Source organism: Nilaparvata lugens, chromosome 7 (genome assembly GCF_014356525.2).
Source record: "Nilaparvata lugens isolate BPH chromosome 7, ASM1435652v1, whole genome shotgun sequence".
NCBI lineage: Eukaryota > Metazoa > Arthropoda > Insecta > Hemiptera > Delphacidae > Nilaparvata > Nilaparvata lugens.
In genome coordinates this window covers 1,696,769-1,710,693 of record NC_052510.1, presented here as the reverse complement: position 1 = coordinate 1,710,693, position 13,925 = coordinate 1,696,769, and the positions used below count along the sequence as shown (strand labels likewise).

Sequence of the window (13,925 nt, the reverse complement as noted above, 5' to 3'; positions counted from 1 at the left end):
CCACAACGGTGCCAATTATGTTTTTGACAGTGTAGAAATATAATTAATCAATGCAGAGAATCGGCATCGCTATTATTCTATCTTTATCCACTGTCATTATAACGTGGACCTCACTATAGGAAAGAGTGTCTGTCGGCTACAGTACTGTAGTTGAGTACCGTACCGTATTAATATTACTACCTATTCTTCCATATACTATGTCTACCATAACTCTGTTCCATTACTAGTGTCTTATATAAATGACAATAATTTTTGGATATTTTGACAAACTGGTGTCCCATATAAATAAGAATAAACTCGAAGTATTTGTATATAGTTTGATAAATATCTACAAAGAAAATGATACAACTAGTACTTTTCGGCACATACGACAGTTCAAATACTCGCGCTCTCTCTAGTTGAATCGATGGCCGGCGATGGCATCCCTGTTTATAAATTCTGATAAATTCCTCTCAATTATTTATAATTCTACTTATACTTAGATTATTTTCAATAAATTGATGCTCCAATAAAATTAAAATAATATTATTGAGAATCCTACCAAATTTATAATTAATTATTGATTTTTTATATTCTCATGTTTAGCCTTGAGGTGTTGAAAACCTAACCTCAATTTTCTGTTCAGCTGATGGCTTCTCAATTTTGCTGAACGTTCAACACTTAACATTGTTATAAATTTGTTATTATAAATTACTAATAAAGCATGACGTTAAATTAACAAAAATATATTTAGATTGATGAAATAATTGTTTTGTTGCGGTGTAAACGATGGCTTGTCGCATCTCACTCAACAATGCCAGTGTGTTTAGCAAGCAATGGTAAGTAAAACTTCATGTTTTACCAAATAATTCATCTCATTTTTTCTTCAAATATTCATTTTTTCCACCGTTATAGCTTATTCATGATTCTAATTGATAATTTTCCACTCACTGTCTCATAAATTACCAGCTTACTATTACAATTTGTGTAAACATTACATCATACTTGTACAGGCCCACAATACTCAGCCATACCCAAAAATTGGTTCTGTTTCGATTTTTTTGAATATAAAATGTTTATAGACACATTTTCTGTCTTTCAATGTACAAACACTCATAAGAGCAAAGACCAAACTACTGAAGGCTACCAACTATAGACAAAAATATGTATACAGTAATTTAGTATTCTTGTCAACATACTTGTTGGTATTTGATGTAGCTTAAACCATTTTTACTCATTCACAGTGGTCTAATTATAAGTGCTAGAAGCTTGAAGATAGTGCATTTTAGGGCCAATCCACACAACGCGTTTTTCAGACGAGTCGGCAGGGAAGGAAGCTTTTCAATTGGCTGAGTATTTGCTATTTCCTGAACGCTTACCCAATCAGTCAATCGGAGACCTTCATGCCCTGCCGAACCTTCTAAAAACGACTGATAAAAGCGTTGTGTGGCTTGGCCCTAATTGTGTCAACCAACTAGCCGGAAGACCAAATAATACTACTTTATTAATCAGAGATGAACGGGGCCAATCATCTACATAATCTTTGGAATAATGTATAATTATGGACTAATTTATAGAACATTTACTAAATCTAATGAAACATCAATTTATAGATTTAATTTATATTTGATGGTCCATTTGGTTTAATGAGTACTATAGTGAAGTCCACGTTATAATGGCAGTGTTTGATTGGCAATGGTATTGCTATCCTTGTCTATCATTCAACAAAGCGGATAGCACTATCTCTTTTTCGCTTTGCTCTGTTGTCAGATCGTCTTTTAACAATGTTGTAATCAATTAACAAAATATTTCATCCTTGAAAACTTCATTATAAAATAATTAAAAAATATAATTTATTATTTTAAACAAGAATAAACAGTTGATATTGCCTACCTCAATAAACCTGTATCAGCTACGGTCCATAAAAGGCATTGACAATACAGAGGCTCGGCAACGTTTTTCTCCTGTCTTTCTCCACTCTCATTATAACGTGGACCTCACTATAGCCTGAAGACCAAATACTACTTTATTAATCAGAGATGAGAGGGACCCTTAAACTACATAGCCTCTAGAAAAATGTATGATTATATGGACTAATTTTTAAAACATTTAATAAATGTATTGATGTAACTTATAGATTTAATTTATATTTGATGGTTCATTAGGTTTAATGAGTGTCCTAGAAACCGGGTCTCAATATACGTTAACTTACTTGTATACAGGTATAGTGGTAGTGGATTATTTCAGTGTTCTTTGTCAGAATAAATTTCGTATATAACTAAATTCTAAATAAATGTCAAAATAAAAATTGACTTGAAGTTTTCCGTTTCGTTTGCAGTCTGAAACAACAATGGAAGAGCTTCTCGTCGCAGTCGGCGTCGCAGGGAGGGGGCGGTGTTGCCAAGTCGGGCACAGCCTTCAGCCAGCCGCCACTCAGCAAGCCGCTAGCGGGTCTGCCGCGACCCGTCTTCTCAACAGCAAAGGATGACGGCGAGTCGACACGCGTGACAACACTGCCTAGCGGGCTAAGGGTGGCCTCCGAGAACCGGTTTGGACAGTTTTGTACGGTTGGAGGTTGGTTGCGATTGGTTTATGGTATTGAATTTTAAGATTATAATTATAATTATAATAAGAGATTGATTGATTGATTGAGTACTTTATTTATGTAGATTACAATATATACTGGCTTATACACTTATATACAATAGCTTACAATACAGCAAAATTATAGATGAATTTACATAATATAGACTAAGAAAATAATTATTGAAAGTATATGATATGAAAAAGTAATTTGTAATATAATAACTATAGATAATTATATTGTTATGCATCTACATAAATTGGCAGAGCTTTGGACATATTAATGTCCATTCTTTGGAAAGAATATTAAAAATATCATCCCCACTAACTCTCAACTTTCAGTAATATACCGCAATATGCAGTGGATAATTACAAAAACATGAGTTTATATAATATATATACACAATTCATTCTATAACAGGTTTAAGGTAAGAGAGATTAGAGATAAGAGATAATAATAATAAGAGATAAGAGATTATAATTATTTTAAGCTTAGTTATATCAAAGAGAGATGATAAAATAATATATATAATGTAAGAGTTAATAAGGCCATCTATCTATTGTGAGGTCCACGTTATAATGGCAGTGGATAAAGATAGGAGAACAACGTTGTCGATCCTCTGTCTTGTCAATGCCTTTTATAGACGGTAGCTGATGCAGGTTTATTGATGTAATATTAACTGTTCATTCTCGTTTTAAAATAATCAATTTCATTTTATTAAGCAAGAAATTTTATTTTTTATTAATTTCATAATGAATTTTCATAATTAAGATGAAATATTTTGTTATTTATTAATTCTACATTGTTAAAAGACGATCTGGAAACAGAGCAAAGCGAGAAAAAGATAGCGCTATACGCTTTATTGAATGATAGACAAGGATAGCAATACCATTGCTAATCAAACACTGCTATTATCACGTGGACCTCACTATAGACTTTGAATTATTTTCGCCACACTGCACAGAAAGCAGCTGTTTTCCAGTCCCTATGTAGATCTGAAAGCCATTGTTTGCAGACGACTCTCGTCTGACGTCAGAACAGGTTTCTTTCCGGCTAAGATTTCTTTCTCTTTCCGCTTTTTGAAAATTTTTGTAAACGTGTTTGGACAACTGAGCCATATGGTGCATTGTGTTCAGGAGGGTGAGATCGTAAATTTCCACCCCACTTTGAGTACCCTACGACGTCTGGTTCTTGAGATACGAGACATCAAAGTTCCCCCCCCCCTCATTAAACAGTCTTATTCAAATTATTATTCTTAATATAGCTGATGCCAAAAAGTTAGGCGGCTTTGTGAGTCACATGGTGTAACCTACTCACAGCTGATGCAATGCATCTATTTATTGTCTCTTTTGATTTAAAAATCATCACCTAAGACAAGCTAGATGACAACTCTACTTGACAACATCAGCTGTTGGAACGCACAAGAGACCCACGAAACCGCCTAACTTTCTGGCGTCAGCTATACCTGTAGTGTGGCGAAAAATATCGTACGTGACTCTCTCAGAAAGGTGTTTACGGTATTCGGATAACATATTCCCGGGCTCGGCAAGTCTCGCCCGGGAAACTATCCTCATACCGTAAACACTAACTTTCTGTGCTTGTAGCGTAATATACTATTATTGATGCTACCATAGTGATATCCACGTTATAAAGGCAGTGAAGAAAGATAAGGGAATAGGAACCATGTGGGGTCAGGAATTTTTAGAGGTTCAATTACACATGAAAGAAGACAGTACAAATGTATAATGTGAAATGAGTAAAAAATTGAGAAAGTTGAGAAGATAATAGAGATAGAGAATGAAACGATAGAGAAATATGTTCTTTGGCTCAATTTCTTATAAATAATGCAAATTACTCAATATTAACATAGTTTTCCTAATATTTGTGTTACAAGTAGGGTAATTGAAATAAAAATTTAACATTTTAGGACAACATTTAAGAAGAAAGTTTGCCAATTAGGGTAACGATTTGTTTCTGAGGACTTAACTTGTTCGTGGTCAGTTGAAAGGATAAATTGTACATGTGTTTGCTTGTAACCAGTTTAATTTCTGACTTTCAATGTTATTTTGTGCTTGATTGTTGTCTTATAAATTACTCACTTTTAATTTTGTCTTTGTTTTCAGTGGTCATAGACTCTGGATCAAGATTTGAAGTGTCCTATCCAAGCGGAATCTCTCATTTTCTGGAGAAATTAGCTTTCAACGTAAGTAGTTACTTGTGCTCAATTTCATTCATCTAATAATAATTACAGAAATACATTCAGACTCTAAAACATTATATTGTATCTCTAGATATTAGTAGTTCTGTGAACAGAAGACTTCGCGCTCAGTAAGCTACATTGACCTGTTGTTATGTTTTCTCAAAAATTCATAAATAATTTATTAATTTAAAATGTCTAGAAAAAATCCTAAATAAACATAGAGCTTTCTGTCTTATCGTACCGTGACGTGTCATCCCGGAATGTGAGTGTGAGCGCTGTTATCATCAGGTCTGGCTGCAACTACTGTCTACAACGTTGATGGAAAGATACATTTTCAAGTTGTTCGATGTTTTTGAACGGGTAGTATTATAGTCAACGTTGATGGAAAGATACATTTTCAAGATGTTCGATGTTCTAGAACGGGTAGTATTATAGTCCACTAGACAGCTGATTTATGATGAATAATTCTATAGTCTGATTTTTACTCTAATATTGGCGTATGAAGGAGGCTCCTTTTTCTTTTTATATTATCCTTGAAATGCAAAATTTCCAAAAACCTTGTATATACGTCGACGCGCAATTTGAAAAGGAACATACCTGTAAAATTTCATGAAAATCTATTACCGCGTTTCGCCGTAAATGCGCAACATATAAACATTTAAACATTAAGAGAAATGCCAAACCCTCGACTTGAATCTTAGACCTCACTTCGCTCGGTCAATTATATTGGTGTTGAACTGTAGACTATTACTGTCAGCTAAAATCATACTATTTATTATTATTACTCATAGTTTATTGTAGAAAAACTGATGTATGAATTAGCATAAATTCAAAAACACTTAGTGCCCGTTGCACAAAAGCCGGTTGAATTTTAACCGGGATTAATTCCACGAGAACCAATCAGAGAAGGCCTTTTTGATAATACGGCTTCTCTGATTGGTTCTCGTGGAATTAATCACAGTTAAAATTTAACCGGCTTTTGTGCAACCGGGCCTTACTGACACATAAGAGGAACTCTTTGAAATTTCACAAATTATCCACCACAATATATCCAGTATAATACTTTATTTTTCTATAATATGTATGAATTGGTTTAGTAATGAGTAATATTAATAATTGGTTTTTGTTTTCAGTCCACAAAACAGTATGATAACAAGGAAATTTTCCAAGTTTTGGAGAAGCATGGTGGAATCTGTGATTGCCAATCCTCAAGGTTAGTTTTTTCTTCAAAATATATATTTTCCAATTCTAATAACCTTGCCCCACTACCGTAGGGAAGAAAGTATTGCTTAATGATTGTCCATTTTACAGTTTTATTCAGCTTAACTGGACACCAACAAACAACCATAGAGAAACAATAGCGTAAGTAGATATCCCATGGTATAGGGCGTTTATGTCGTAACTTTACTGCTAACTCAAGCCGATTATTGTCGATTTTTACTGTTTTGTTGGGGTGAGAGTGTGTGAACGGCACAGTATGAGAGACTACCAGCGTCACACAGCTTCACGGGAAAGAACTACGTGGACTATCGGCTTGAGTTAACAGTGAAATTTGGAACATAAACGCCCTATACCATGGGATATCTTCTCATGCTATCTTTTCTCTTAGCAAAAGATTTTGTGTATTTATAATTAGAGTTATTCACAATATGAATAGGTGATTCTATTTGAATTAAAGTGTAAACTTGCTAGAAAAATTACAGGATCAATCCATGAATTGTTATTTGTAGAATAAATTGATACTTCCTTTGTTTACTTGTTGAATTTAATGTTTTTTGAGCATGCAGCTTTAGCTGAATTTCTAGAGTTAGGCTACTTGACTAATTTATGTAAATTCTATAATTAATTGATAGTTTTATGAGTATTTATAATTATAGTTTTTCACAATATGAATATGCAACAACTATATTTTAATTAAATTGTAAACTCGCTAGGAAATGTACTGGATCAATTAAAATTGTTATTTGTAGATTGGTGTAATTGTTATTAAAATTGGTAGAATTTCTTAGTTCACTTGTTAAATTTAATGTGTTTTTGTGTATGCAGCTTTGAATGACTTCTTGGAGTCAGTTACTTGATCGATCTTAGTAATTTACAGATTTATATAATAGTTTTTCTTTGTTTATTTGTTGAAAACATTAATGAAATGTTTATTTTCAGGGACACCTTAGTTTATGCAGCATCAGCTGACAGTCGAGGATTTGATGCTATTGTCAACATTCTGGCTGAAGTTGTATACAGGCCTCAGGTCACAGTTGAAGAGGTTAGTGATTTTACATTTTACATTTTTTTACATTTCACATTTACATTTTACATTTTTTTACATTCTACATTTTCACAACTTAGGGCCGGGCCGGTCTCCGAGCTCGGGATTCAGCTGAATTCTACACTTTTAACAGCTGGAGTCAGGAAATCGGCTTTCCGAAACGAGGCGTAGTCGTAGTTTTTATGATAATCTTTGTTTCTCATTTCTATAATGAAAACGTTTTTCCTCGACGAAATGAAACATTCCTAAATAATTCAAATTAACTGAAACTTTACACTATTTTCTCTTTATTCTATTTTGTGTTCAATTTTATAGTTTTTCGAAATTTAATTCAAACGTGACTATAACAATGACTACGACTACGCCCCGTTTCAGAATGCCAATTTCCTGACTCCAGCTGTTTAAATTCTAGAACTTAGCTAAATCCCGAGCTCGGAAACCGGTCTCAACTGAAATGAAAACTATAGAACCTATAAGAAACAATAAGATAGTAACGTATTTAAAATTATGCATATAGCAACTCGATTACACAGAAAATAAACAGCAGAGCAGACTATAAAACAGGGAACAACACGCATTGGTTGACAAGCGTGGATAGGAATTTATTGAATCAACAAAATATTGGGGCACCAAGCTTCGCTCGTTATTTTTATTTATTGATAAACAGAACACAATTCTCTAAAAATGATCGTGTTTATTTTTTAGAGCTGGCTATACGTCAGTTTATGAATTTCGGCGATGCGATATTTTGATTTTCCACAGAATCACTCGCTCACTTTTTAATATCCACAGACGACGAAAGCCTCAGCTGTTTTTCCAAGGATGAATTATTTTTTTTAATGACGTTCAGCGTGTTTTCCCAAGGATGAGACCTAGTGCAATCGAATTTTTATATCATAAACCTACTATGTTCCAAATTTCGTGAAAATCGTTAGAGCCGTTTTCGAGATCCGTTGAACATAAATAACCAGTTAACCAGATACTAGTAGTTCTGTGAACAGTAGACCTCACGCAGTATTCTCATCCAAAAGTACCAGATTGAAACTATAGACCTTATGGAAATACAGCAATAGACTGGCTTCTCCACACATCTGTGTAATCACTTGTCAGCTGATTTATGATGAATAATTCTAACCAGTTAACCAGATACTAATAGTTCTGTGAACAGTAGACCTCACGCAGTATTCTCATCCAAAAGTACCAGATTGAAACTATAGACCTTCTGTTGTTGTAAATTGGATGCGAAATAAAGAATCTTATCTTATTCTATAGTCTGATTTTTACTCTAATATTGGCGTATGAAGGAGGCTCCTTTTTCCTTTTACATTATCCTTGAAATGCAGAATTTCAAAAAAACCTTGTATATACGTCGACGCGTAATTAAAAAAGGAACATACCTGTCAAATTTCATGAAAATCTATTTCCGCGTTTCGCCGTAAATGCACAACATAGGCCTATAAACATTTAAACATTAAGAGAAATGCCAAACTGTCGACATGAAACTTAGACCTCACTTCGCTCGGTCAATAAAAATATTGTATTGTATGTGTGACATTTGCTGTACATTGTAACGGAGGTAATGCTTCTGAAGACCTCAGAAGCGGTTGCATTAAAACTTATTCTTTTCTATTCTAAAATATAAACAGATATATAGAAATTGCTCGCTCAATATAATAGGATATCTGAAAACAAAACCTTATGTCGCATCCACACTTTGGCCCAATGCTTAAAAATGACGACCAGCGCCATAGTGTGGTCAGCGCTGGCCATCACTGGGCCAACGAAGGCCAATGTAGGCGAGCGCTGGCAAACCACCCATCCACACTCTGGCGCTCGTCGTCATTTGTACACATTGGGCCAACATATGGATCCGGCATAACATATTTGGTTGGGATTAGACCTAGCGAGCATAGAGCGAAAACACGAATTTTAGAGTATGGGGTTTGTTTTCAGATATTTGTATGATATGATTCAATAAAATGTTTGATGATTCTTTATTGATGTTGTTGTGTTTGTTTCAGGTGGAGAATGTAAGACAAACAATACGATTTGAATTGGAGACGTTGATGACGAGACCTGAACAAGAAGCCATTCTCACCGATATGATTCATGCGGTAAGATTCATTAATTCATTCTTTCCGAAGTGAAATTATTCATTTATTCCTTCATTCATTTGCACACAATGTGGGAAGATCCAACAGGTGTTTATTTCGTTTAGTACAGGTGCTCGATTAGTCTATAGTGTGGTCCAAGTTATAATGGCAGTGTGTGATTTGCAATGGTGCTGCTATCCTTGCCTATCGTCCAACAAAGCAGATGGTGCTATCTCTTTCACGCATTGCGATGTTGCCACATCGTTTTTCAACAATGTAGAAATTCAACTAATTGACAAAATATTTAATCTCAATCATGAAAATTTATTATTACATATTTAAAAAATATATTTTATTGACAAATAGAATATGATTAACCATTTTCAACAATAATGAACAGTTAAATTCATCAGATATACCAGTATCAGCTGTTTGGGTGGCAAGGCTGAAATCTGACAACCCTTTTCTCCTATCATCCTACACTGCCATTATAAAGTGGACCACACTATAGGTGTTTGATTACCCCAGGTCGGAATTTTCCGATTAGACCATGACCTGGTCTAAACGAGACACAGGACCTGGTGTAATAGAACTTCTAGGTCAATCGAAGCATTCCGTCTCGATTAACCCAGTATTTCGATTACACCAGGTGGTCTAAACGATACCTGGTCTAATCGAGACATGGGCTAAACGATACGGAATGCTTGGATTAACCCTGTAGTTCGATTACACCCGGTCCTGTGTCTCGATTAGACCAGGTCTCGATTAGACCTGGAGTAATCGAAGCATTCCATCTCGTTTAGCCGAGGTGTGCGTTTAGACCAGGTCCTGATCTAATCGGAAAACTCCGACCTGGGGTAATCAAACACCTGAAGTCGAACTCCTGGACTAAACGAAATACACCCGCTACAGCCCATAATAAGCCTTGGCCTCCGCAACTATCAATCTCCACGCATCTCTATCGTTGACTATATGCCTGTCCATCCCCTCACTCCCAAACTCCTAACACCGTTCAGCCATCTTTTTCTGGGACTCCCTCCTTGTCTCCTATTGTGAAGCCTTTCCCGCTTTCATCTAAATTAGTCCAGGCAATGAATGCTCAAAAAATGGTATAGAGAGAAATGTTTAGAAGACAATTTTTGACCCCACAGTTCTGTTTAGGGTAGTAAGGAGGTAAACATATCAAAAGTCCCCACCCCTACCCCCTGTGCTAAGGGGGTGGGGGTGGTTTAAAGGTACATTTTTTTTGTTTCTCGCATAAAACTCAAAAACTATGCATCCCACTGACTTGATTGCCATAAAACAAATTGAAGCTCATATAATTTTCTACATTATTCATTTCACAACATTTTTTATATCTCATCTAGTTTCCGAGATATCCGCTCTTGAAGGTGTGACATTTTTGAAAAAACACGTTTGCCACCAATTTTTTCTATTTTTGCTCTTATAACTTTTTAAAAATCGATGGAAGAAATCCATGCTGATTATGAGCTTATGGAGCATCAAATTCTCTTTAATTTGATGTATAATTTAACACTTTTACGAATTTCCCTACTCCTTTTGCAGCAGCTTTAGTATTGAAATTTCACCCCCTACATTAAAGCTGATATAACAATGAAAGGAAAAACTTGGAATAGTGAAATAATACATCATTTCAAAGAAAATTCAATGCTCTACAAACCTACGAAGAGCATCGGTTTTTATGATGCATTGTTGGAGAGTTATAAGCCCTGAAAGAGCAAAACATTTGATAAAAACCTGTTTTTCTACAATTACACACCTTCAAGAGCGAATATCTCGGGAACTGTTGGGAATATGACAAAATTCCACTAAAAAAAGTGTTGAGAATTTATCAAGCTTCATTTTTGAATAGTTATTTATGTCGATTGACCGCATTGTTCTCAAGATATGAGCGTGGAAGCAAAACGCTGAAAATGCAACTTTTAAACTACCCTCATCCCCTTAGAACATGAGTTAGGAATGAAGAATTTTAATATGCTCTCCTCCCAACTAGTCTCAACAAAGCTGCAATGTCAAAAATTTTATTTAAAACATTCTCTCCAATTTCCTTCGTCAATTGGTCTATTGTTGCAAAAATGGCACACTCAACACTAAAGCTGCTGCAAAAGGAGTAGGGAAATTCGTAAAAGTGTGAAATTATACATCAAATTGAAGAGAATTTGATGCTCCATAAGCTCATAATCAGCATGGATTTTTCCCGTCGATTTTTAAAAAGTTATAAGAGGAAAAATTGGTGGCAAACGTGTTTTTTTTTCAAAAAATGTCACACCTTCAAGAGCGGATATCTTGAAAACTAGAGGAGATATAAAAAATGTTGTGAAATGAATAATGTAGGAAATTATGTGAGCTTCAATTTGTTATATGGCAATCAAGTCCGTGGGATGCATAGTTTTTGAGTTTTATGCGAGAAACAAAAAAATGGTACCTTTAAACCACCCCCACCCCCTTAGCACAGGGGGTAGGGGTGGGGACTTTTGATATGTTTACCTCCTTACTACCCTAAACAGAACTGCGGGGTCAAAAATTATCTTCCCAACTTTTCCCTCTATAACCTTTCCTTGACTGGACTAAATCTATCTATAATATTATAAAGAAAATAATTGTTTTATACATGTACGGAGTAGGAAATACTATTTAATTCCAGTTTATTATTGATTCTAATTCGATTTACAGGCAGCCTACAGAAGCAACACACTAGGTCTGCCCAAGATCTGCCCCGAGGCGAATGTTCCAGTCATAGACAGAGGCACACTTCTCACATACATGCGTAATCATCACACGCCCGCACGCACAGTCATTGCCGGTGTTGGCATAGAGCATGAGGCTCTTGTCGAGTCTGTACACAGGTACCTAAATTATTAATTTATTTTTCCTACAGTTACGTTGAAAAGTGGCCATTGCTGCACTGATTACAGAACGCAAAGAATCACTTTTCCGCTCTAGTGCGGGAAAAATTTTTCTGCACTCCAGATTTGCAACATGGCAACGCAAAATACTTAGTAGGTTATATCATAGAGAAACAATAGCATAAGTAGATATCCCATGGTATAGGGCGTTTATGTCGCAACTTTTACTGTTATCTCAAGCCGATAGTTCATGTAATTCTTTCCCGTGAAGCTATGTGACATTAGAAGTCTCTCATATTGTTCCGTTCATACACTCTCACCCCAACAACACAGTAAAAATGGACAATAATCAACAGTAATCGGCTTGAGATAACAGTAAAAGTTGCTACATAAACGTCCTATACCATGGGATATCTACTTACGTTATTGTTTCTCTATGGTTATATGGAGCAACAGTGCAGCAAAATCAAAATGAAGTTGGTAACAGTGACTGCTGTGGCTGCTATAGTGAGCAGAGGTGCAACCAAGCACAACGCGCTAATTATTAGTATTAGATATTATAACCAAGGACAACATTTTTATTCAATTTGACAATAAATTAAGGTTTTTATCAATAATAAAATTACACAGAAAAACATTTGATGCATTTCAGGCAATTTTACCAATAATTACCCACTTTTCATATTCAATGGTAACTGTAGGAAAAACTTAATGTGAAATACGTGCGCAAAGTTCCTCTGCTGCACTCAACAAACCATTCCTTACTCGCCTACGGCTCGGGCGTAAACGTTTCTTTCGGTGCAGCAAACTGTCACTTTGCGCACTAGTTGCACAAATAACTATTGAGATGTACATATAAGAGCACAAGGATAATATCCCATAATTGCTCTCTTAACACATAATACAAGTAAACGGTGTATGGGTCATCATATATTTTGAATAATACTTATGAAGTATTAAGCTAAATTAAAATCGATATTTTCAGTTCTACATAATTTATTTGAGTCAAACTTGAGTTTCAATCCACTAAGGTATCATCTTCAGTGGTCTTTTTTGGTTGAAACTCAAGTTTGGCTCAACATAATTATTTTTGTTGGTAGTTCATTATATTTCTTTATAGCCTATGATCGATTTGTTAAAGGTGAGTAGCTAGAAAAGGATGAAGTTACCTGCTTTGTCTTATGTCAGACAAGGATAGTGAACCAATGTTAATCAGGTGCTAATTAATATCATAACCTGAATCCTAGTATATGTAATTGTATCACCTATTATTGATTACCCATATTTGCGAAGTTTTTATATAAGTTTTGTAAATGACTCCCTCTAAGATTAATCTGATAAATTTAATCAGATGCTGAACAATGTCATTACCTGAAACTCAGGGCCAGTTGCACGTCCGTCTGTTAAATATGGACATTAACGTCGATTAACAAATCAGCGTTAGTTTTACGGATTCATTTCTGTTCCACCAAGATCGGTTAGTTCTTAATCCCGATTAAGTTTACCGGTTGACTAAGAAAGATTTTAACGGTTTCACAATCTGGCAACACTGTAATTTAACTGACACAAAATAATTAAGGTTATGTTATTGAAGCGGTGAATTTGAAACTGAAAAAAATATTAACAAACGAGATCATGGTCCAATATTATTAGACAAAGGAAAAATGAGTTTGATTTCAATTCTAATAAGAGAGAATAGTTACATAATAGAAAACTGATAATGATAGGTATGTTTCAAGGTAAAAATGAGGTTATGTTATTGAAGCGGTGAATTTGACCATTCAATATAGAGGCATGCGCCATGAAAATGCTCTGTCTGTCGCCAGTGTCAAGTGCTATGCTGCTAACAGACGACAACAGATCGAAAACTAACCTCAAAAATCAGAATATAATAAAATTTTGAATGCTAATGTCAGCTAAATAGCACAAGGACTAC

At 35.0% G+C, this 13,925-nt stretch overlaps 1 protein-coding gene across 1 annotated transcript in view; it reads left to right on the top strand.

The window, feature by feature from the left end:
* Positions 1-396: 396 nt before the first annotated feature.
* LOC111050972 (mitochondrial-processing peptidase subunit alpha) overlaps positions 397-13,925 on the top strand; it is a 31,515-nt gene continuing 17,986 nt past the window's right edge. Inside the window, exons 1-7 of the mRNA XM_039433419.1 lie at positions 397-818; positions 2,318-2,553; positions 4,687-4,766; positions 5,897-5,976; positions 6,924-7,026; positions 9,051-9,143; positions 11,817-11,989. Coding sequence (XP_039289353.1) covers positions 769-818; positions 2,318-2,553; positions 4,687-4,766; positions 5,897-5,976; positions 6,924-7,026; positions 9,051-9,143; positions 11,817-11,989 — 815 coding nt within the window. The 5' untranslated portion in view covers positions 397-768. The remainder of the gene's footprint in view (positions 819-2,317; positions 2,554-4,686; positions 4,767-5,896; positions 5,977-6,923; positions 7,027-9,050; positions 9,144-11,816; positions 11,990-13,925) is intronic.